Source organism: Ipomoea nil, unplaced genomic scaffold (assembly GCF_001879475.1).
Source record: "Ipomoea nil cultivar Tokyo-kokei standard unplaced genomic scaffold, Asagao_1.1 scaffold0480, whole genome shotgun sequence".
Taxonomy (NCBI): domain Eukaryota; kingdom Viridiplantae; phylum Streptophyta; class Magnoliopsida; order Solanales; family Convolvulaceae; genus Ipomoea; species Ipomoea nil.
In genome coordinates, this window is record NW_017616908.1 from 3,674,089 (window position 1) to 3,700,615 (window position 26,527).

The 26,527-nt window shown below is 33.9% G+C and overlaps 1 protein-coding gene across 1 annotated transcript; it reads left to right on the plus strand.

The window, feature by feature from the left end:
* The first annotated feature begins 3,016 nt into the window (after positions 1-3,016).
* On the plus strand, positions 3,017-10,933 carry LOC109173420 (protein REDUCED WALL ACETYLATION 3-like). Its single transcript, XM_019322653.1, has 16 exons — positions 3,017-3,409; positions 4,017-4,108; positions 4,768-4,908; positions 5,018-5,074; positions 5,155-5,227; positions 6,876-7,034; positions 7,508-7,657; positions 7,742-7,997; positions 8,104-8,219; positions 8,324-8,410; positions 8,520-8,608; positions 8,796-8,858; positions 9,052-9,108; positions 9,750-9,846; positions 9,935-10,093; positions 10,495-10,933. The coding sequence occupies exons 1-15, from the start codon at positions 3,374-3,376 to the stop codon at positions 10,088-10,090; spliced, it is 1,629 nt and encodes a 542-aa protein (XP_019178198.1). The 5' UTR covers positions 3,017-3,373; the 3' UTR covers positions 10,091-10,093; positions 10,495-10,933.
* Positions 10,934-26,527: the final 15,594 nt, after the last annotated feature.

Below are 26,527 nucleotides of genomic sequence, written 5' to 3' on the forward strand. Positions count from 1 at the left end.
TGGAAAAATGGAGAAAGAATAAGGATTTGGAAAAAGGAATTTAGTAAACAACTTCTCCATTTTTTCATTTTCTCCACTTCTTCATTTCTCATTTTTCTGGAAAATCCTCCATTTTCCAAGTTTGGTAAAACGACCCCTTAGTTTCTCCGTGTAGTTACTCTATTAAGGGTAGCTACGGAGTAGCATCACCTTTTTGGTTGTATGTTTGGGTAATAGTCTTTTACCCCTTTTCTATTATTCCGTAACCTTTACCCCTTTAAGGGTATTTAATACTAGGGCCAGATGTTAGAAAATTGGGGGTGTTACATACCGCACCACCAATTTATTCAGACCTCAAATGCCCATGATCCCTTCATTTATCCCAGGATGTATAGTCAAGACCACCAAATTATTTCCCAGCACCCCACCTCCAGCGGAATGAGTAGTACAGTGGAGTCCTTTTATTGGGTCCAGGTCGCCTCGCCCACAGACGACACCAACGCCGGCAATCCCTTCTCGCCACCATCCCAGTCGCTGCCAGTTGTTCCGATGATTGCCACAGTAACTGCGATTTTTCTTCCCCCGTTGTCGAACAATGAAAGTTCTATTTTGCCTTCAAAAGAGACGGACAATTAACACCTAAACTGACAGAGGATCAAATCGAACACAAAATTAATACTTGAGAACTTAATTGATAAAAAATGATAGTCGAGAATTAATTTGATATTTTCCGCCATAGTCGATAGACCAAAACGGTAATTAACTCTATGTATATATTCGTGTTAAAACCGGCGTTTGTATGTATACTTTATTTAATCGTATTATACGTATAATATAATTCATGTTAGTTACTCCGTAATAATTAACCCTTTTTTTTTTTTTTTTTGGAATGCTACTAGCTCTATGTTCATATACTTTTCTCAACCTACTGAAACACAAAGAGCCAATAACGCCTCCACTGAGGCTCGAACTTACAACCTTCCAAATGGAAGTCCAACCCGGATACCATTTAGACCACATAGTCCTGGTCCGTAATAATTAACCAATTAATCTATTCTTTCAAAAAAAAAAAAAAAAAAAAAAAAAAACCAAATCTATCATTTCACCTGCCACGAAATTGCCTAATTGTCCCATCGCTGGTTGGCTGGTTGGTTGAAAATCCATTTCCCTTTTCCTCGCAATTGACACCCCAACATCTCATTGCATTTATTGCCTTGCTTTATTTGCACTCATACTATGAATGTGTGAACTAAATATGGTCACACGAGATCACCTCTATTTAGGCAAGTTTATTATACATAAGGAAACAAATATGTACAATAAAAAATAATTGACTTGATAATTATAAAATTTCGAATTTTACTTTTTGTAGGAATTGTCTATTGAATTTTATTATTTGAGTCAGTCAACTATGATAACCCTGGTTTATTTCATTGTGGTCATTTGTTGATTATGGTCAAAAAGGCGAGTTTCACCCGGTATACATCTTTGGATAGCGATTGCAGACTTTTCCATAAATAAAAATAATTTACTTACAAATATCTAACAAGGCAATGAATATAATTATACATAAGTTTGCATGTTACAGATTTCAAATATTTAATAATTTTTTTAATAATTCATCAAGTATTATATTTTTACTAAATTATTACTTATTCCTTGAAAAGTATTATACTCCGTTTTAATATTAGAGTCCGTTTGGAAAGAAGAAAAATGAGTCATTTTTCGGAAAGTATTCTCCTTTTCCAGTGTTTGGTTGCATTTGAAAAATTGTTTTGGTGTGCTTGGTTCATCTTCTGAAAAATAAGTAGACTTGTATAATTAAATATTTTATTTATTTTATTTAGAATATAAAAATATTTTTTTTTTTATATTTTAAACCCAAAAAAATAAATTCTAGTGGAACTAAAAGAAAAAAAGAAAAAAGAAACAAGCTGAATGTGGCGGAAAATGACTTTCGCCAAATTTTTGGTGGAAGTCATTTTCCGTCAAAATGAGTCCATTTTCCCCCGTCAACGGAAAATGTTTTCTGTTGGCTGGATTTTCCAAGTGTAACCAAACACCAAAAATCCGAAAAATGATTTCCCGGATTTCCAAACTCAGCCTTAGTGAAAATGTAATACTTATTGGTTTATGAAAAAAATTACATTTTCGCTAAAAAGTATTACTCTCTCAGTCTCATTTTTACTTATCATATTTACTAGAGTAAATACCCAAAATGGTCCCTCGACTATAGCTAAATTCACAAATTGGTCCTCAACTTTCAATTTCACCCAATTAAGTCCTTAACTTTGTAATTTTAACACAATTTGGTCCTCTGTCTATTTGACCGTTTTGTTGACTGTGATTTTTTAGGATATATATGTAATTTCATGGTCCATCGTCGATTTTTTTTAAGATTCCGGTTGCATTTCCAAACCGCACTGTTACATTTGAATCCACTGTCGAAAGCAATCTACCAAACCTGGTCACCTTCTTCATCCTCCCTTTGGATTCAATGTAGTTGAATTCGTACCAGAGCGAAGAAGACGACGTGTTTCCGAACCGGTGTAACGTCATCCTGGAGGCCTCCACGTGCCCCGACGAGAGTCGAAGATTCTTCTGGAGATCGTCGATCACGGTCAACAAACGGTCAATTAGATGGAGGACCAAATCGTGTCAAAATTGCAAAGTTAAGGACTTAATTGGGTGAAATTGAAAGTTGAGGACTAATTCGTGAATTTAGCTATAGTCGAGTAACCATTTTGAGTATTTACTCTATTTACTATTCATTGATCAAACCAACTTTTTTCCTTGTGTTTAATTTCTTTAGTAATTTTTAATTTTTTTTTTGTATTTAATAGCACTTAGTTTATAAATATATAAATTTAATATATTTGTTGAAAATAATTTGCTACTTATCAATATTTATTTTATCTCCTATATATTTCAAAATAATACCGGAGTAGTAAATATTAATTTTTATGTTTGTACGAGTCAAACGATGATGATTACAACTAAGTATGCCAGCTAAGAATGAAGAATCGACCCCCAACAAGGCAACAACTCCATCAACGGTTGGCAAGCGGGCCAAACGACGTCGTCGACGACCACTTTCTAACACAGTCGGTGCGCCAACCCCCCGTCCAACGCCGCTCACAATCCCAGCTGCCCCTTCCTCTCCCCTTTCCATTGCTTCAGATCTTCCCTCTTTGAGCCTCGGAGCTCCATCTCGCTCTCGGCGTATATATAAGGATAAGGATATACGTACACTGCATAGATATCTGTATATACTCACGCATTGGTCCTGAAAGCAGCTTGTCGATCGGCGAGCGTTCAAATGCGCGCTGTCGGTTCCGATAACTGATTTGGTTTCCGATCAGGTAGCATTTAGCGGTTGTGGAGAAGCGAGAGAATGGCGGCGGTCGCCGGACCCGTGACGCCGGGGCAGGTACAGTTTCCACTGCTTGAGCATAATTCTGATTCGGTGTTTTTATTTGAAAATTGCTGTGGTTGGAACTTGGATGGTTTAGAAGTTTGTGAATTTGAATGAAGTAAACAAAAGCTTGATCTGACGACGATATGGTCAGCAGTCAGCAGATTTGGATCACCCGAGAGTTTGAGACGCCATAAACGTGGTCTCTGATCACTATAGTCTATAGGTTCTCTTTCCTGGATAAGAAACTCAATCTCTAAACTTTAGAGCATGCAGCAAAGTTCGGAATGCAGTATTTTTGTGTTAGGTTAGAAATGGATTTAGCCTATTGGTGTATAGTCCTTAATTTGGGTTTGATTTATATGTATTTTACAATGTGTTGGCTTTAGCAGATGTATAGCTGCATCTTCTGCTTTAAAAAAGTCTGTCAACTCACATACTATCTCAATCCTGGATTAGCTTGTACTAAATATAATGTGTCTTTTATTGTTAGATTTATATATTTACAGCTACATTGCTGTATGCATAATTATATCTCCCTACTTTTCATTCTCTAATTGTTTTATGTGCGCCCATGTTTTCTCATGGTAATTTCTCACAATGTTTGCTGATCACGTTTCAGGTGTCATTTTTATTTGGAATTATCCCTGTTATCATTGCCTGGTTATATGCTGAATGGTTAGAGTATAAAAAGTCATCATCACCCTCTAAAGTGTAAGTTTCCTTCTCAACCTGGAGACTTGTCTTAATATGCTTATAATTACAAGACAATACATGGAATATATCCTCACATTTATCCTTACCGTCTTCATTTGAAGATGAGAACTGTGAATCTTAAGTAAATACATGGACGGAGCCACTATCTTTAGTTAGCATCTCTTTACTAGCAGATTTTCAGTTTCTATTGTATCTTTCCAAATCTTTGACAAAGACAGATTTGAGATGCATAATAATACCTGCTTCAATTATTATTATTATTATTATTATTATTATTATTATTATTATTATTATTATTATTATTATTATTATTATTATTGTTGTTGTTGTTTTGCTGTTTAATTTGGGTTACAAGTTGAGTCGCAGATCTAGGAAAAGTTTTGAGGTAAATGTGCCATATGGTCTCGTTCATTGAGGTATTAAACAGAGGAGGGATGTAAAAGTAGAGGTTTTAATTTCTCTGGTTTTTGATGTATAGATAAGGTTTTAAATCAAAAAGGATATCTGGTTTGAATCTATACTATGTTTTATTTTCCAATAAAGAGGGATTAAAGGGTAGAAGTGAGGTTAATTTTCTTTAGTTGATTAAAATATATGTCTACCTTCTGATTGATATTCATATTCAATTTTTGCATTGCTGGATCTTCTGGAAGCAGCCATTCAGACAATAACCTGACTGAATTTGGGAATGAAACAACAATTAAGGAAGAAGATCGAATTGTTTTGCTTGAAGGAGGTCTGCCAAAATCTGCATCTTTGAAGTTACAGAGTACATCTGTAAAAACAAACTTAATTAGGTTAGTATGTTCTTCTTTTCATGCATTTGGTGGAGGATTTTCCCCTCCTCATCCTTTGACTTGCTTTGTTTTTAATCTTTTGCACTCACCTTTCTTGTTTTGTTTCTAGGTTTGTTACAATGGAGGACTCTTTCTTGCTTGAAAACCGGGCAACTCTTAGAGCAATGTAAGTTGTGGAAGATTCAGTTTGGTTTCACATAATTTCCTACTCATTTTACTTATATTTGACCCTACAATCTTATTTAGGTCTGAATTCGGGGGAATCCTGTTTTACTTTTTCATCTGTGACCGGACAAATGTTATTGGTGATTCTACCAAGGTGCGTTTTCCACTGATCACTGATGCTAATTTTTCTTTCTTGATTTAATCCTGACAAATTCAATGAATATCATCTATAACCTGACAAGACTAATTATCTACAAGACTAAAAATGGTTTCTATTATTCATAAGAGAACTTACTACTTTACTAGTACACATGCGTGAGCTTTGAATTTTAATATTTTTGGAAATCAAGAACATGGTATGGTATTATGGTAACATTACTGTTGGCTAGAATTCGGCTATCAATCCTTAAGGGTCCGTTTGGAAAGCAGGAAAATGACTTCTGGAAAATGTTTTCTGGAAAATGAGTCATTTTCCAGAAAACATTTTCCTTTCCCGTGTTTGGTTGCATTCTGGAAAACTGTTTTTGTGTGTTTGGTTAATTTTCTGGAAAATGAGTAGAATTGTATAATTAAACATTTTGATTATTTTATTTAGAATATTACAACATGTATAATAATATAATTTTAAATATAATAAAAATAACTAATAATATATCAAAAATATTGTGGTGGTGGTGGTGGTGGTGGTGTAGTAGTAGTGGTGTTATTTGTTATATAATAATAATAATAATAATAATAATAATAACTGGTGGTGGTATGACGGTGGTAGCAGTGGTGGTGGTGGCGGTGGTATGGTGGTGGCGGCGGCGATGGTAGTGGTGGTGGTGTGGTGGCGGCGGCGATGGTAGTGGTGGTGGTGTGGTGGCGGCGGCGGTGGTGTGATGGTGGTGGTGGTTGCGGTGGTATGGTGGTGGTGGCGGCGGCGGCGGTAGTGGTGGGTGGTGGCAGCGACGGTGGTTGCGATGGTATGGTGGTGGTGGTGGTAGTGGCGACGACGGTGGTGGTAGTGGTGGTGGTGGTGTGGTGGCGGTGGTGTGATGGTGGTGGCGGTGGTGTGATGGTGGCGGTGGTGGTGTGATGGTGGCGGTGGTATGGTGGTGGTGGTGGCGGTGGTTGCAGTGGTATGGTGGTGGCGGCGGCGGTGGTATGGTGGTGACGACGGTGATTGAGGTGTTATAGTGGTGGTGGCGGCGGTAGTGGTGGTGGTGGCGGCGACGGTGGTTGCGGTGGTAGTGGCGGCGACAGTGGTGGTGTGGTGACGGTGGTATGGTGGTGGTGGTGGCAGCGACGATGGTTGCGGTGGTACGGTGGTGGTGGTGGTGGCAGCGGTGGTGGTGGTGGTATGGTGTTGGTGGTGGTAGTGGTGGTGGCGGTGGTTGCGGTGATATAGTAGTGGTGGCGGCGGCAGTAGTGGTGGTGATGGTGGTAGTGAGGTGGTGGTGGTATGGTGTTTATGATGTTGGTGGTGGTGTGATGTTGGTGTAAAAGTTGGAAAATGACTTCCCCCCAAAAAAGGGGAAGTCATTTTCCTCCAAAACAAGCCTATTTTCCAAAGTCAACGGAAAATGATTTCCGTTGACTTGATTTTCCAAGCACATCCAAACAATGAAAACTTGGAAAATGATTTCCAGAACTCATTTTTCAGATTTCCAAACACACCCTAAGTTTCATGGTAAATAGGTGTAACTATGCTATAAAATTATAAATATATGTTCCTTACAGAATTGCTAAAGGATTTTCATTTTACTTGCTTGTCTGTAGCCAGATTATAACATTCTTCTATTCTGGTTTTCCTTGAACAGAACTATAATCGCGATCTCTTCATCTTCCTGTATCTTCTTCTAATCATAGTTTCAGCATTGACATCTCTGAAGAAACATCATGATAAGTCAGCTTTTTCTGGGAAAGCATTACTTTATCTTAATCGCCATCAAACAGAGGAATGGAAAGGATGGATGCAGGCAAGTCTTTCCTGATGCGCTATGTATCATGACCAATGCTTTTGTTAGTTAATTACTTTTGTGCTGAAAACTTTTTGATGAATGCTTAATGAACTTTTTAGTGAAATTCTTATTACCTATGCTCTCTCTCTCTCTCTCTCTCTCTCTCTCTCTCTTCTTTGCTTTTGCAGAGTTACTCAATCCTTTCCTTTCTGCCCACTTCTTTGCATGTATATGTTGGGTTATTTACATTTATATTTTAGTTTTTTGTGTCATTTGTTTCACATGTTAGTTTCTGTGTCAGTTATCCCACATTATCCTGTTCAAGTTCTATGTGTCTTGCTGTATGTTAGTTGATGTTTTGCATTTGCCAGTTGATTTATATTTAAATTAAGTTACATTTCTATGCAGCAGCTGTTCTTCTATTCACATAATTATTAACTTGATATTTTTCTGCACTTCTGACTGACTATGCTCTCACTTGGTTTCCTCAGGTCCTCTTTTTGATGTATCATTACTTTGCTGCAACAGAGATATACAATGCAATTCGTGTGTTTATTGCTGCATATGTCTGGATGACTGGTTTTGGCAACTTCTCCTATTATTACATCAGAAAAGATTTTAGTCTTGCTCGATTTGCTCAGGTGACAATGCAGCCAGCTTCATTATTTTATATTTCAAAATTTTTAATACACATCATTAATAATTGATTTCATATCTTTATGCAGATGATGTGGAGGCTGAACTTTTTTGTGATATTTTGTTGTATTGTTCTTAACAATGATTATATGCTGTATTATATCTGCCCAATGCATACTCTCTTCACTCTGATGGTCTATGGGACACTTGGTATTGGCCACAACTATAATGAGATAAGATCAGTGATGTTTGTCAAGCTTCTTATGTGTGTTTTAGTGGTTATCTTGATTTGGGAGATTCCAGGAGTTTTTGAAATTTTATGGAGTCCCTTCAGTTCTATGTTAGGTTGGTAGCTTCCCTGCCTTGCTTCATTTGCTAATAGAGGCATTTATATTCTATTTATGTTGACTCAAACTACCATCACCTGATGTTTAGTTATTCTTTATGTTAGGGTATACCGATCCAGCAAAGCCAGATCTCCCTCGTATGCATGAATGGCATTTCAGATCTGGACTTGATCGATACATATGGATTGTTGGGATGATATATGCGTACTTTCACCCGAATGTAATACAAATGGAAACTTCTATTCTTTGCTTCAGCTTCTATTTTAGTTTTTTCTTTTATTTTAATCTTCATTAGAATTATGTTTTAGAATTTTTTGACTGTAGGTTGAGAAGTGGATGGAGAAATTGGAGGAATCTGAAATTAAGAGGAGACGCACAATCAAGACATCCATTGTTATAATTGCTTCAATTGTGAGTTATGTTCTATCTCGTTCTTTTCATCAATGATATTAGGTATTGCTGATTAACATTTTAAAAAATTTCCTGCTATTATCTCATTCAAGCTATTTCTGACTTGTAGGTTGGATATTTGTGGTATGAATATATATACAAGCTTGACAAAATCAGCTACAACAAGTACCATCCGTACACATCATGGATTCCTATTACGTGCGTATCTCATTGCTCTGTTTTAGTTAGTTTTTTTGAAGTTATTCAACAAGTGCTTAATCAAAGGATTTCTACTAAAAATTATTAAACATTGGTCATGGTTTGCTTATTACAGAAGACCAATCAATGAAGTAGGTTTGGTGTGTAACTTCTTGTAGCACTCACTTAGTTGCTTTATTCTTTCCAGTGTTTACATTTGCTTGCGAAACTTCACTCAGGAGCTCCGGAATTTCTCACTTACTTTTCTTGCGTAAGTTTCTTTCACCTATTTGATCAGGGATGTTAATTCATGAATCTGTGTTCCATCCTCGGCTTATTTTTCTTTCTTTTTCTGCCCTCAAGTAGCTTATCATATTCATCTTTTATGTAGTTATTTATTAAAAGTCTGTTGAAGCTGCTTAATTTTCTAACTCTTTAATTATGTAATTCTTATGTTGACTTAGGTGGCTTGGGAAAATTACCTTGGAAACCTATATTTCACAGTTTCACATCTGGCTGAGGTGTGTGCTTTTGACTGTTGTTCACTTATATAAGTTTTCAAAATCCTTTTTGGTTTCATTATTTATAAACTATTACTGTAAGTCTGTAACCTGTTTTAGGGTTTTAGAGTGTAATCATAACTTTTAGTTCTTTGTTTTTTATTGAAACCCAAATATCAGTATGTATCCAATCTGTAAAGCTTATCTAATTAATTAGAGAATTGAGGTTATAGATTATATAATTGGCCTTTTAAATGCTTGCCAAAGATCACAGATTATAGATTGTGCAAAACTTGATCCTCCATAGCTTGTAAGCCAATAATCCATAAGTAACTTGGAGCAGAGTAAGGATTTTATCAACTATACATAATCATAAGATTTGCCAAATATGGGCAGTACACTTTGCATATGAGTATGGTAGGCATTATTGTGTACTGAATCAAATGCTACATCTTGCTTGAGGATTTTAGATCTTTTTGAGCAGTGTATGCTATTTTAATACTGACAGCTTTATACTCCCTTGTACATTGACATTGCAATAGGAAGTTTTCCCTCACGCAGAGTGATTTGCTTCTATTTCTGTATATGATACGTTGATTTTAGCAGATTCTGCCAATAATCAATGCTAATTACGTCTCTTTCTGAAATATATATACGCGCAGATCAAATATGCCAAATGGGCAACCAAAGTGGCTTCTTTGTTTTATCCCCAACTATCCTATGCTTAATTTCATGCTTACTACTGCCATTTATGTCTTGGTATGGCAATCTTCACCTTTTTATTTTTTCTAATATTTTGTTGTTAATTCCTTCGTCGCATTGTCACACCCATGTTTTGGTTTTGCAGATATCTTACAGGCTTTTTGAACTTACCAACTCTCTGAAATCAGTTTTTGTACCCACACGAGACAATAAGAAATTGCTCTACAATTTTGTTGCTGGGGTTTCGATTTCTGCATGTTTATATTGCATTTCATTTATTCTTCTTCAGATTCCTCATTAATGAGTAAGCTCCTTATGCCAACTATTGATTTACAATAACTGCATATCATTTCATCCACCAAGCACACACAAGCAAGTAATTACTAGTATGCATCTCCCATACCCCCAAACAAGAAGGAAATAAGAAACGGGGTAACCCCAGCCAAGATGGCACGAGATCCACACTTGTAACCACAAAGTCACGAGTTCGAATCTTTGATTCCTTCGTTTGAGCTGGTCAACTATGGGTAACCTAGGCTGGTTTACTTCTTTGTTGTCCTTTGCCGACTAGGGTCACAAGGTGGGGTTTACCTATACCCAAAAGGGTTGTGGGGTTTCCCTCGTCATCCAAGAAGGAAAAAAGAACCTAGAAATGTATCTGTCATGACTCTTTTCTTGTTATTTGAACAAATCACATACTTGCAGATGCCTTGGTCAGCCTAGAAATGATATGATGTGCAAATGGAATTCGGCATTCTTTGATGTTGCTTTCGATCCTAGATAATTGGAGCTTGTATCTTCGAAAGCAGTGTGAAATATCAGTAGCAGTAGTTGCTTCATTCGTTCGAGTGTGGGCGGGTAGACTCTCCTCCTACAGCTTTGCCACGGAAATTTCTTTGACGAAATGGTAGTGTCATCCGTAGGGAATTGAATATTATAGAATATATGGATAGCTTCAGAGACTAGTAAACTCTCATCATGTGAAAGTTATTTCTTTCCACTAGAATATTTTTTTCCTATTAAATTACATTGAGGCATTTAGACAAACAATAATTACAGTACGTACATAAGAAAAAGAGAAATACTTGTTGTTTGGACCTACATTACTCTTCACTATATACGGAGTAGTTGGCAAATACGTCAATACCTTGTGCCTCTTCTTTGTTAGTTTTGAGTTTTGACAGTGCAATACCGTTTTGGATTGAAGGGTATCTTCCAGTTAAAACAAGACTCAATGTGCTTCAATAACTTAGTTGGACATTTTGCTATAGAGTTAATACTTCCAATGGTCTTTTGAGTATTGTGCTTTTACGAGGAATGTCAACTGAGTATAAATTGACCAGCAAACGTCCTTCGAGTATCAAAAAGTGATCACCTGTAGTTTTCTGTTAGCAAATTTGTGAAAGTGGCGTTAAATTGAAGGGTAAACTAAGTGAGCTGTAAATGTAGAAGGAAATTTACTGGTCACTTTTTCATACTCGGAGGACATTTGCTGATCATTTTATATTCAGAGGACGTTTGCGGGTAAAAGTACAATACTAATTTTCTAATCTGTAGATAATTAAACCGCTTTTGTTGGGAATTTGCTATTGTTGTATGAGTGCATTTTCAATAGATGGAGAATTTAGTTGGTGTTTGCAAAGTTGATTAGAAGAGAGAATATGGGTGGGAGAGAGAAGGGAAAGAAAGAAAGAAAAAAAAAAAAGATTAACAGATCTAATGTACCCAGTAGGCGTGTGTGGCGCGGCGCAACTGATGAGAAAGACTTGATTTTTTGTAGGTCTTACAAAAAATCAAATCTTGCCGGAGGAATCAAGTCTTCTCTCTCCAAGCTTCTCTTTTCCACGTGAATGTAAAAACTGTAAAAATCATCCAAAATCTTCTTATTAGGGATGCCCTAAGTGTATTTTTACTGAATAAAATTATCGTGCTTCAGATTTTTTGAAATAAGAAAAGAAAAGAAAAAGGATTGCTCATTTTTTTTTCTCCCTCGGATAAGCAATATATAAGTATAACTACTTTGTAATATGTTGCCCTATGTCTCCTTTGGGTGTCTCGTTTTCTTAATTGGCAGTGTTTTTTTATTGCAACAATTTTTTTTTCTTATATACTTATATACTCGCCATTAAAACAAAAAATTGAACTAAACATTTAAACACATAAATTTAAGAAAATATATTTAATATTTTGATTAAATGATTTTTTTTTTTAAAAAAACTTTGCCTAAAATAAATGTGTTGTAAATTTTTCTTCTTATCAATACAATTATTAAAAACAAAATCATCTTTTTTAATTTCCCGCCCAAACACTTAATAATAATAAGGTTAGCAGTAAAAATAAAGGAAAAATAGAAAAGAATCCGTAATTCGAGAAGTCATAATATTCTAAAATTATTTCTACGTGTTATTTTACTATTAATCTAATGAATATGAATATAAGGAATATTTTGCAAATAGAAAAAAGAAAAGAATCAGTTATTAATAATTTAGATTAAAATTCGTTATTTTAATATTAACCTAATGAATATAATAAAGATTTTGCCTGAGAAAAAAATGGCACGTAATATATAAATTCTGGATATGTATCGGCAATTATATTAATTATTATATTATAGTATAAACTAATTGATATGTATTAAAAAATATATTTGACTGAAAATATGGCACAAAAATGAATATTAATAATTGACTCAAAATGAGATATGATTCCCAAAATATTAATTCTTTTACAATGCAATATCTATACGTATCGCCTCCACTTAGACTCAAAGTCACAACCTCCAATATGGAAGAGCAACTTGGTGCCACTAAACCACAAGGACCTTAATAATGATATTAGATTAATATCAATTGATATTAATATTTATGTTGTATATTGTATGTTGGACAACCATACTTCAATATACATCACAAAAATTCATTGGATTTGTTCTCCACAGAATATAATCACAAAAAAAAAATAATTTATTACTCACAGAATATAAAATTTATATTATATATTTATTAATATTGGATTAATACTATAGTTTAGACTTATACTATAATTTACACTCATACTCGTACTGAATATACTCAAAGAATGAATTTGTTAATAAATCTACACATAATGGATTTGTTAATATATCTACACGGAAAATATATATTCCATACAAATAAATTAGGATAGCAAATGATTTCTATAACTGAGTTGCTAGACAATGAGCAAATTTGTCCAATTAATACCACAGTGATATATAAAATATCTAAAGTTTCAGCACCGGATGTGTACATCTATATATTTGCTATTAATTGGACAATTATTTTCTCGAATTCAAGCAATGATAGCATAAAAAAAAAATACAATCGATCCAACTCAATTCTTTAATTGCATTATATAATATTCGATATTATAATTTATATAATTGTATATCAATCAATTTTTTTTAAAAAAATATTATAACAAATCTATTCCGTGCATCACACGGGTGAAAATATATACTAGTTGTTTATAATAAATATAATGTAGAGTCTTTTGATTGATGAAGTTATAAATATTGTGTTATATATATATATATATATATATATATATATATATATATATATATATATATATATATATATATATATATATATATATATATATATATATAGAAGAGCGCTCATATGCGGCGGGGTCTTACGGTGCGGCGGTGCGGTCAAATTCCAGAATACACCAACAGTGTTAACAATATGCACCAACAGTGTAATAAAAACACACCCCAATGAAATGTAATAAAACATCACAAAATACACCACAGACTCAAAAAAATACACCTTATAACTCACCACCCCCAATGGTGTATTTCCGAACAGTGTATGGTGTTTTTACTCACACCTAATGGTGTGTGTTTGGTGATGCAGGGCTCTGTTTACTCTGTTTTGTGTGGTGTATTTCCTAACGTTGATGGTGCATATTTGGTGAACTATTGGTGTTGCCGCACCGTAAGAAATAACCGCACCGTAAGACACTGCCGCACCTGAACCCGCCTATCTATATATATATATATATATATATATATATATATATATATATATATATATATATATATATATATATATATTTGATACAATTGGCACCCTCAAGAGAAGGTGTTACCAAATTTTAGGAATCGGCTTACTACGAGCATCGGCATTCAGTAAAATATTGAGCTTCATTGGGGGCGAGTCCAGAATGAGTGTTACGTTCCATTGGAAAGTGACAATTTTAGTGATAGATTGATAGAGAGAGACATGGACCATTAGGATATCAATGATAGTTGTCCATTCAATAAATTCATAGTTTCCTTACCTAAGATATCAATAATAGTTGTCCATTCAATAAATTCATCGTTTCCTTACCTAAAATATTTATTAAATAAAAAATTTTAAAAAGTGTTTCGGAAAGAGTGAGCAAGTAGATGTGTATAATTTGTTCAATTCTTACTAATAAATAAGTCAAATTGTTTATACCGAGCACAAGATACATAGTATTTTAGTGGGTTGTGGCATATGTTGCCTTGTGGTCTATCGGGGGATATCAAACCCACAACCTCCACAAGACAATATATGCTCTAACCCACCAAACTACTACTTGTGTATTGAAGGGCATGAAGCCCTATTTATGCATGGAAAATATGTACTTGAAGCAAAGTACTATGGTGGAGGGACACGTGTAACCAAGAATGAAGAATAGTCGATGCCGTAACTCGTCAAACATCTAGAATGTCTTCAACACTATATAAGACACTTGCTTCTACTTAAAACGCTCCCTTAGTTCACTAGATCACCCCTAGTCTAGTGGTCTTTGATATGAACTTCTAATAACAACACCAGGGTCCGGTCCCCCACTACATTATTATTCCTACTCTATTATTTGGGCTATAACTACTTGTATTATGTATTTATTATTTGAACCGTCGTTTTGAGCTAGTATCTCGAGCTTTGTACATACTCTTTTAGGCTTTAGCGTCCCAAACAATAAAACTACTATTTTCCCACCCCCGTTACTTCCGTACTCCTGTTCTTTTAGGCTGTACGTACTCTTTGTGGACCTATTCTGGACAAAATTATCATTTACAATATAATTTTTTTGGGGTATTATTTAATATAAGTGAAATATATTCTAAATTGTCAAATGTTGGAAAAAATAGCTTAAAATGGCATGTTAAGTGGCTATTTTGTGGTACAATTATCAGTGGGATCCACTTCCGATTTGGGCCGGGTCAAAGTGGATTCGGGTTCTTCGTAGTGAGACGAAGAGATTGATATATTGTACGCTCAAAACGGATAATGGGTGAATGAGATATTGATTCTCAAAGTAGACCCATTTGAGTTGGAAAATGAAGGCGCTTTTGTCCCACATTGCTTTGGAATGGAGATTTTCCCCCCTTATATACAAGAGCTCTTTTGAAGCTTGTAGAATTGTATAGCATAGAGGCTCTCTCGCGCGGGGAGGGGGGGGGGGGGGGTGCAAATCAAATTCCAACTAGTAGAGATTGAAAAAGGCTTGATTCAAACCCGAGCTCATGTGCGCGGCTAAGTTATGCCAAACGGCACGCCATGTAAAATGTAGCCGAAACTACACCTTGGTTTCAGCCTAGTTATTAGTATTTTTTTCCCATTTTTCAATTAAACCAATTTCAATTGAAAATGGAATTTCTTTTGTTTTTTTTTATTGGGTTTTTTCTCAACATTTCTATTGACAACAGCGTATCAAACAAATATAATTCATTTAAATTGTCAATTTAAGTAAAGATAAGTGAAGTGGATCTATTTTTTGTTTCAAAACAATTGTCAATTAGAAAATGTGTGTGTTTTTTTTTTTAGATTTCTTTGTTCAACAGTTTGACTGAATCGTCTTTCTTTTTTTTTTTTTTTTTTTTTTTTTTTTTTTTTTTTTTTTCCGGATTGTATCTATATAGTCTCTAATAAAATTCCCCAATTCTATATTTTTTTTTCGGGTTGCTAACTCAACGGTAGAGTACTCGGCTTTTAAGTGCGACTAGGATCTTTTACACATTTGGATGAAGTGAGGGATTCGTCTATACCATCGGTAAAGCTTGGAAGACCGCGACTGATCCTGAGGGAAAATGGATGTGCAGTTTCGGCTATAAGCCGAAACTGAAGTCTCGGCCTTGCAGGCCGAGACATGATAAGGGCACATGGCCGAAACTTCTAGTCTCGGCCTGGCACCTGTGCAGTTTTGTGACCGTTGGGTGTTCAATTATACTGTTACGGAATTAATTTTTTGAGTTAATTCCAATTTTTAAATTTTGAATTGAAGGCCATGTTAATGGTGCTGTTACAAGAAGGTGGACGAGTGCCCTTAAGTGCCTAATTAAAAGCTATTAAATCCTTCACCCCTATATAAAGAGGAGTTGGGCAGTAGAGTTTTACACACAGATATAGAACACGAAAGTTCTTCTTTTTAGCCTCAAAACCTCTCTGCTTCTGCTCCTTCTTTAGCCTCCTGTGTTCATAGCCGTGTCTTGCTCGCCGGATTCCTTGTTTGAGTGCTCAAACATTGAATCACTAGCAAGTTTTATCCTGGGAAGCCTAGGCCACAACGCTCCTAGCATCTTTGGGAGGTGGCAAATAAGGTTTTAAGGAAAGAGTGCTCAGTTGACTCTTGCAAACACCCAACATCAAACACTAGCCAAATTTCTTCATCTTTTCTTCCCTTCTTTCCAGAAAATAATAGTCAATTTTATTTGATTATTATTTGTTTTCCTACCAACGTTTCCTACATCAAATTTATTACAATCAAAAGTAAAAATTTTAAAATTATAAGAAAAAATTAATAAATATAAAAAAAATTAGTTTGACCAAAATATAACAGATAAAATAAAACAAACATAGTCATAATAATAACAATTATGCAATAATCCGTGTAAGAAATAATTTGGTTTAATATTTTATGCAATCAAGTAAGTTTGCTCTAATTCAGTAATCCATGCATGACACAATTTTCTTGTACATTAATTTGAATATAAATTGTAGATTTTTTTTTTTTAGTACTATTAACTCTATTACATTGTAGTATCTGTTAATTTATACTTTCTTAACTTGTTAAATATAAAGAGTCAACATCGTTTTTACTGAGATTCGATCTCATAATAAGATAGATAAAATACTTCAATATGTCGAAAAATGAAAAACTGACAATCTTTTAAAAAAGAAGTAATGAATATAACGCACTAAAAATGCTCCTATTTGTTACGGTCTTATCATTATGTCACTTTTGTATTTTCATATAGCACGTTACATACTTTAATTTGTCACTTTCGTATTTTCATATAGCACGTTACATACTTTGTTATATTATTATCAAGCTAGCAAAGAGATCTAAAATCTAGATTGATGAAACTTGTCTCCTACACAACAGGGAAACCAACAGTGCGAGCTTATACTGAAATGCAGTTTTATGTCCTATATGTTGGATATAAATATAGTCTAACCTTATTAAATAGAATCTATGAGAAACCTAATCTCGTAGTAACGAAAGTAGTGTTGATCTCTGATCATAGTCTCATACTTGACTTAGAATTCTAGATTGTATATGAGTAGTATGTATGAGACTATGAGTAGCCTAACATATATAATGTATATCCTGTATCCGATCAATACATGCTTTATATAGGCATAGCGTTTGATTACAGACAAACTCTAGTCATTCAATTCAACCAAACTACATCAACTTGCACTACATAATTAAGACCTTAATATATAATATATATTATTATACAGGAAAACCCAAAGCGTTGTGAACTATGCCTTTTTGTGTGTGTGTGTGTGCGCGCGCTATAGTGTCATACTCCTAATGTATAACTTATCAAGTTTAAACGGTTAAATCAGTTCTTAATGGGTTAAATAAGTTGATTCCTTAAGACAAATTTTAATGAGTTTTTAACTTATCAACCCGTTAATAACTTGGGACATGTTAAGACTAAATACTAATATATTAGTATTTTAATGTTTTATTTTGCATCGTATTAAGAGATCGTATCATAAATTATTAGGTCTAACTATATATCACAAATTATTGAGTTGTGATTGCAAATTTTTAAACATACCCTCCCTCAAATGAGCCTATAACTTTCGCAATCGGAGAAGGCAGCCACTGGTTTATTACGTATGTTTTCAATTCGTTGAAACGCATTACTTGTTTATTGAAAAGTAATATATTATACTTTTCAGTAAACATGTAGTACTTATTGACTATTATAAAATTATTATATTTTCACTAAAAATATTCCAAGGAAATTAATCAAACTCAAACTTGAATATAATTAAGCATGAATATAAATTTATTTATTATTTTTTTTAATAATTAGGTGATCTCATAATCTTTGTCGGATTATTAATCCTAAGTCCATACGATGCCGCCCCTAGAGCCACTGTAGATGTAAATTATGAGTCGCGCAATCAATCTATCGTCAGACCATAGTCTTCATACATACACTGTATGTACAAGAAATTCGATCAATACATACCTTTCATCATCCTGAGACTTTTCTCAATTCATGTTTTCAGTGAAATTCGAGCAAGAAGCTAAGTAATTATAATACTTTTCGTATAACACTTTTTGAAGAAGTCCCTTATTGGAGCAGGAGCTATTGAAACCGTTGTTGAAACCTAATACTTCTTGAAATAGGATAAACATGCAAGTGATAGAAATGTATGTCTAGATATATGCTTTTAAGCCCGTAATTAACATTTAATTACTTCTTTTCATAAAGTTTAAGATTGACCATTTTAAGTATTAAGTTTAATATTGACCATTTTAAGTATAAATCGATGTAAGAAGATATTTCAACAAGACTTTTAATATACAAAGAAGGTGCAATAGGTTTTACTTGCTTATCTTGACCATTTTAAGTATTAAGTTTAATATTGACCATTTTAAGTATAAATCGATGTAAGAAGATATTCCAACAAGATTTTTAATATACAAAGAAGGTGCAATAGGTTTAACTTGCTTATCTTGACCATTTTAAATATAAATAGATGTAAGAAGATATTCCAATAAGACTTTCAATATACAAAGAAGGTACAATAGGTTTAACTTGCTTATCTAGACCTATCTCTCATGTGTTTGTAAGAATGAATTTAGTCAAAATATTCAATACTAAGTGCTACAAATATTGAGTAAGAATAAGGCAAGAATTGAATATGATCTTTCATCTTCCATCACATGTGTAGACAAACATCCTTTTGTAGTTGCATGGATAGAAAGTTATAGCCCGCATGGACATGTCAACTGGTCATAGAGGTGAAAGTTGGAAAGAATGACCAGGGATCGAGTCTCACCAGCTCGATATGTGAGCAACCTCTCAAAGTGAGGGGGCTCCTTGTGCACAGTAAGCTAAACAAAGTCTAGCATACATGTTCAGTTGAGTTATCATGATTAACATCCTCACAGGTGCTCTGTCGGGCCCCTAGGGTTGGGGTTCAACCTTTTGGAAAGAATGAATAGAAAGTTATAGCTAAGCAGTTTCATTAACTTCATTGGATAATGTAGTTATGTAATTCAAGTTATAGATAAGATGGTTACGCATCAAAATATCAATTATATCTATTATTATGACCAATTTGGTACTTTATATCATCTCGAGAGAAGTGATTAAATAGACAAAATATGATTCTCGTATCTATATGATCACTGATCAAGGCCATTACAACACTAATCAAGTACATGCGTAACAAAACATCATGTGGTTTTGAGCTTTATTTACGCTATAAATTGCCAGAGCTTAGTTACTAAATTGCCAATCATTTTTGAATAAAGATGGGTCAAACTTGTGAAAGGCAACAAGTGGAGGGGGGTTTGGGGGGGGGGGGGGGAGGGGGGGGGGGGGGATTGCTTAGGTCCAAACCCAATTACAACAAATTAATAATAATATGACATGAGTTTGATTTAAGCTAAGGATGCTTCCAATGTTTGCCTTACGCTAAAGGTTGCCTTACGCTATATCCAACCGGCCAATTGAAGAGTTAATTACCAAATGGTCCCTTGACTATAGCAAAATTACCAATTTGATCATTGACTATTTTCTTTGATCAATTAAATCCTTCAACTTTAAAAATCTTAACCAATTTGGTCCTCCATTTGTTTGACCGTTATTCAACTGTTAACTTAGGACCAACTTGGCAATTCGTTATAATCAAGCGACCATTTTGGTAATTAACTTTAAGGGTGGGCAATTCGGTTCAGTTTTCTCGAATCGAACCGTACCAAATTAGTTAGATTCGGTAATATACCGAACAACCGAACGGTAATAGATTCTTGTATACCGAACGGTTTGATAAAAACTCGAGCCGAACTGAATTGTTCGGTAAAAATCGAACTGAACTGAATACCGTTCGAACTTTGGATTGCTATTTTGTTATATATTAGACTTTGGATATGGACTATGTAAACACCATAGCACATAATATAGAACTTATGATAACAAACCATAAAGAAATAAAATAAAACATTTACAAGACATACCCGTGAGAATATGAGCTGAACGGCAGAGCAAGCAACAAGGGACTTGGATTTACTTTTTATTTATTTATTTATTTATTTATTGAACCATTCGGTATACAAGAGTCCAATACCGTTCGATTGTTCAGTATATTACCAAACCAAACTAGTCTTGTTCGGTTCGGTACGGTTTGATTCGAGAAAATTAAACCGAATTTCCCACCCCTAAAGTTAATTACCAAAATGGTCCCTTCACGATAGCGAAATTACCAATTTGGTCCCAAGTTAACGGTTGACTAACGGTCAAACAAACGGAGGACCAAATTTGGTTAAAATTTTTAAAGTTGAGGGACTTAATTGATTAAAAAAATAGTCAAAGACTAAATTGGTAATTTTACTATAGTCAATGGACCATTTTAGTAATTAGCTCGCAATTTAATTATACAGTAGCATTTTGTTTCATTATACGATAACACAGCATTGAATTTAATTAATAATTAACGCAACATTTAAATAGTCCAACGTAAATATTAAATACTCACTCAGTCCAACAATTTTATGTATCTTTTTTGCTATTCATTATTCAAAATGAATGTTGTAAAAAACGTTAGGCGCCCCCTACGCGGCAAGCGCCTAGGCGCCGATTTTTTATTTTTATTTTTATTTTTTTAATTAAAAATTAAAAAATTTCAAAATTTAGTAATAAAACATAAGGTTCTCATAGTTATTTCTTACAAGCTATTTACGTAAGTGGTTGTAAATGTGTTCAAAAAATTGTTTAAACCATCTAAATACATAAAAAACTAAAATAGATCTCAAAAAAATACGCGATTTGAAAAAAAAAAATTGTCCAAAACGGACAACCGAGTCAAAAGTTATGCCTTCCCGAACTTTTCCCACTTTACAACGCAAAAAAAAAAAAAAAAAAAAAAAAATTAAATTCAACGCCGGTTCAACCGGCTAGGCGGTCTAGGCGGCCGGGCGCGATTTTTGCAACCATGTTCAAAATTAACTATTTTTATCAATATCCCTCGGTCAAACCTATTAGGCTATCACACAGGGCCTTGCTAGTACGATTACCTCTCATGCATGTAAAGTTCGCAAGTTATTGCATAGGAGCATGACTTACCCAATGCACACCTTCAGATATTGGTTGCCGTATTTCCTTGTCAAAAAAAAAAAAAAAAAAACAACAACAACAACAAACTATATATTCTTTTGTTATTTATTTTCTTTAATGTTGTTAAAACATTTTTTTTTTAATGTTAAAATAAGGAAAAATTACACTTTTCGTCACTAAGTTATACGGTAATTGTAGATTTTGTCCCTAAGTGTTGGTCATACTCACTTCTCGTCTCTAAATTATCTTTGACGTTGCACTTTTCGTCCTCTATTAATAAAACACTGCACTCATGGACGAATTCTACAATTACGCTATAACTTAGGAACGAAAAGTGAAAATTTCCCTTAAAATAATTTTAAAATGTTGACATTTTATATTTAAAACTATTTTTACTATAGTATCTAAATATATTAATTTTTTTTTATACACTTGACAAGAATACATGATAATTAGATTATAGCACGGATTGTTGGGTAGAAAGAGTGTTTCGAATTGTGTGGTATTGTTGAGTATGTCTCATAAAAGGAATATGAGCATATCGAATTGTGTTGGGCCTATAGTATATAGATATTTTTGTACTTGTATATATTTAGGGTTGCATATAAATATCAATAGTTATGCTGTGCGGCCGTGTGCACCATGCATGGTGCACACGGTTGCAAAACGACTTCGTTTTGACTAAAAACGCGCGTCCCATTTTTTTTTAAAAAATTTAGTTTCGATTCCTCTCAACAGCATTATTGTGGATATATAGTTATGAATTATTGTGGATATATAGTTATGAATTTGTGGATATATAGTTATGAATTTGTGGATATTTAGTTCATTCATTGTGGATATTTGGTTCATTCATTGTGGATATTTAGTTGATTCATTGTGGATATTTAGTTCATTCATTGTACGTGGATATTTAGTTCATTCATTCTGGATTTTGTGTTATTCATTCACTGTAGATATATAGTTATGAATTTGTGGATATATAATTCAAATTATGCACAAAAAAAATGCTATTGCCGGGAATCGAACCTGATTTTTTTTTTTTTTTTTAAGTGGGACGCGCATTTTTAGTCAAAACGACGTCGTTTTTGCAACCGTGTGCACCATGTATGGTGCACACGGTTGCACAACATAATTTGCGTATAAATATGATGTTTGTATTCCTGGATTAGAGCTGTCAAAACGGGCCAACCCAGTCCATACGGCCTGGCCCGTCATAGGTTGGAGTGAAAATGGGTCGGGCTCAACCCGGCCCATTTTCAATCCAGGCTGGGATTTTTAGCCCAACCCGACTAAGCACGGGCTGACGGGCTAAACGGACCAGCCCGCTAGCTCGTTTCTTATTAATTAATTAAATAATTAATTATTGAATTATTTTATTTTAAAATTTTAGTAATTCATGTATCCAAAGATTCAAACCCTAAATCCATTGGTTAAGCATTAGAATCTCTACCAATTAAACACAATGTACTCTTTGTATAAATATCATGTTTACTTGTATATAAATATATATAGTATATGTTTAAATAATTAAATTTTAATTTATGTTTAGATAATTAGATTTTAATTTATAACATAATTATAATTTATTTAATTTACATTTAACACTAATATAATTTATATGTTTTTGTTTTTATTTTATAATTATTATAATATTATTAAGTTATAAAGTTTATAAAATATTTATAATTTTATATTAGCTTATGTAATAAATAATCTTTATATTAACTATATAAATATATTAGTATTTATATAAAGTCACAATTAATTGAATTAATTAAAATAAAACTTGTAATAAACATATAAATAAGTTATGTATGTATGTATGTATGAATGGTTTAAATTTTTTTTTTTTTTTGAAAATGTATGAATGGTTTAAATAAATCAATAACAATACAAAAATGTTCACAAATTGTCATTAGCATTTTTAGTGGTTTTCATAGTGTTAAGATAATTAAGAGGTTATGGGTTCAATTTTTGTAGTAAACATTAATTCAAACTTTAATTATAAAAAATATATTTTAAAAAAATTTGGGGTCGGATGGAAAGTGGGTTATACGGGTTGGTCTGCGGGTTACACGGGCCAACCCCTGTAACCCACATTCCACCATGAGTTAAACGGGGCGGGCTGAAAAATCTTCCGCCCAACCCGCCAAAACAAGGGCTAAACGGGCCCAACCCGGCGGATTGAACCCGTTTTTACGGCTCTACCCTGGATGTTTGATCATCACCATCACAATTAATAAAGAATAGCTTAGCTTCACTCCCATGGACGTATGTTGCATGCATATTGCTGAACGACGTAAATTTTGTATTCTTTACGTTTTGTCATTGTTATTGTTTCTTGTTCTTGTTAATCTCAACAAATTGGTATCAAAGCACTGTTGAGATGACAAGTATGAGTGTGAAATTCTAAGTATCAAAGTTTGATTGTACAAGAAATTTCGGGTTATGACAATCTAGGGTTAAGGATTTGTTGGAGCAAGAGGGTCCTTTGAAAGCCAGCTAATTTGGAAGAGGCTGATTGGGAGGATTTGAAGGACCGCGTGGCAGGAACCATTCGGTTATACCTCGCAAATGAAGTCGTGTATTACGTTTTGATCTTGGCAACTCCAAAAGAAATTTGGGATAAATTGGAGGGTCAGTTCATTGAAAAATCTCTGACGAACAAACTATATCTAAAGTAGAGACTTTACGGGCTTAAGATGTAGGAGGGTTCAGACTTGGTGTAACATATTAATGTCTTCAGCCAAATAATCTCATATCTGGCCAAGTTTGATTTCAAGGTTGAAGATAAAGACAAGACAATGATCTTGATATGTTCACAACTTCTTTTCTTTGAACATCTAGTGACTACTCTTATATACGGGAAAGTCACGATTAAATTCAATGAGATCTCTACAACCTTGCTGGCTCATAATGAGCGCATGTAGAATGCAAGAGAGGGCTCTCAGCTCTGTTGGTGAAATTTTGTATGCTAAGGGGAGTCAAGAGCGTGGAAGGAAGCCAGTGGAAGATAATATGGGAAGCGAGACTATAGGTTTAAGTCAAGAAACAACAAAAGAATTTGACGCTACAAGTGCAAGGAGTTTGGGCACATGAAAAGAGACTATCCAAAGTTGAAGAAGCAGCAAGACACTGATGACTCAGATTATAGTGAATGTGATGTTCTTGTAGTTTCATCGAGTCAGTTATCAGATGCTTGGATTCTAAACTCGGGATGCTTCTATCATGTTATGTCTTACAGGAAGTGTTCCACAACCTATAGGTTAGGTACTTTCAGTTCTGTTTTTATGGGTGATGATAGACGTCATAATATTGTAGGTATTGGTGATTTTAACATCTAGATGTATGATAGTATTGTTAGAACCTTGCATAATGTTAGACATATATTGGGGTTAACTAAGAACTCGATTTCTCTTGGTAGTTTGCATGCCAATGGTCTTATTAATATATATAAAAGTGATATGAAAACTATTAAAATCAGTAAGGGTTCTCTAACTGTGATGAAAAGGAAAAAGACAATGAGAAACATTTATAGGTTGTTAGGCAATATTGTTGTATGTGGAACACATTCTGTTGAGTCTAGTGATGATACTATTAGGTTGTGGCATTTTAGTTTGGGTGACCTTGGTGAACGTGATTTGTTTGAATTACACAAAAGGAATCTGTTAAAAGGGATTAAATGTTGTAGTAAGCTAGATTTCTGTGAGTTCTGTGTCATTGGGAAATAGTCGAAAGTCAGTTTTTTCAATAAGGAAGCATAAAACTGAAGGGATTCTAGATTATGTGCATTATGATGTTTGAGAACCACCATGGAATCTTCGATGGGTGGCTCTTGGACGTTAGAGCCGTCAAAACGGGCCCAACCCACCCGCCGGGTGAGGCCCATTTAACCTGGATTTTTCACGGACTGGGCAGTCATTTTCTCAGCCCGGCCCGTATAGCCCGCGGTGGGAGGCGGGTTATACGGGTTTGCCCGTGTAACCCGCGGGCCAGCCATGTATAACCCACTTCCAATTCCACCCCATTTTTTTTTTAATATATCATTTGTATTTGAAGTTAGATTTAGTGTTTAAAATATATGTTTATAACAAGAATAAAACCCTAGATTTTTTAGTTATTCATAAAGTACCCAAACCAACTATGCTAATAACACTTTGTGAACATTCTTCTATGATTATTCATTTATTTAAGTCATTGTTACACACACACACACACACACACACACATATATATATATATATATATATATATATATATATATATATATATAAATTAGTCATATTATGTTTATTACAATTTACAAGTATTAATTACTACGATTAATTGTAACTTTATATAAAAATTAATATATTTATTTAGTAAATATAAAGTTTATAACTTAATAATATTATAACTTTATAATATTTATTAACTATAAAAAGTTATAAGGGGGTGTTTGGTTGGATGGAAAACATTTTCCATGGAAAATGTTTTCCTAAAAGTGAAGGAAAATGATGTTTTATGTTGTTTGGTTGGATGGAAAACATTTTCCATTGGAAAAAGTTTTCCTTGAGTATAAGGAAAACAAATTCCTAGCTTTTGTTAGGTATTTTGTTTTCCATGGAAAAGGTTTTCCATGGAAAACTAATATGTCAATTTTACCCTCACCATTCTTTATTAATTACTCTTATTATTATATTATTATTATTGTTGTGTAGGGTTATATTTGTCATTATACACATTATTCCTTACCATTCCAAACTCAACCAAACAATGGAATTCATATTCCCAGTAATTTCTTTTCCACCAACCAAACAATGGAATCTATTTTCTTGGAATTTATTTTCCATGGAATTTCAATTCCATTTCCCTTCAAATATTTTCCAGTGAACCAAACGAGCCCTAAAAATTTTAATCCGTGACATACTAATTGTCAAGATTAATCATTTTTCACTGTACTAAAAGTTATAGTGAAAACACAACTTTATTTCTTTATACTTGCATAACAATCAACGTCACATTTTGATGTCAAGTTGTTAGGACTCATTCCTCTAAGTCTCCATCCAACATACTCATTTGATTACAGTCAATGTGAAAGGTGTCAAGCTAAGGCCACAACAATATAACTGCTGAGCAGTAAAAGTTACATTAAAAAGTTATAACTTAATA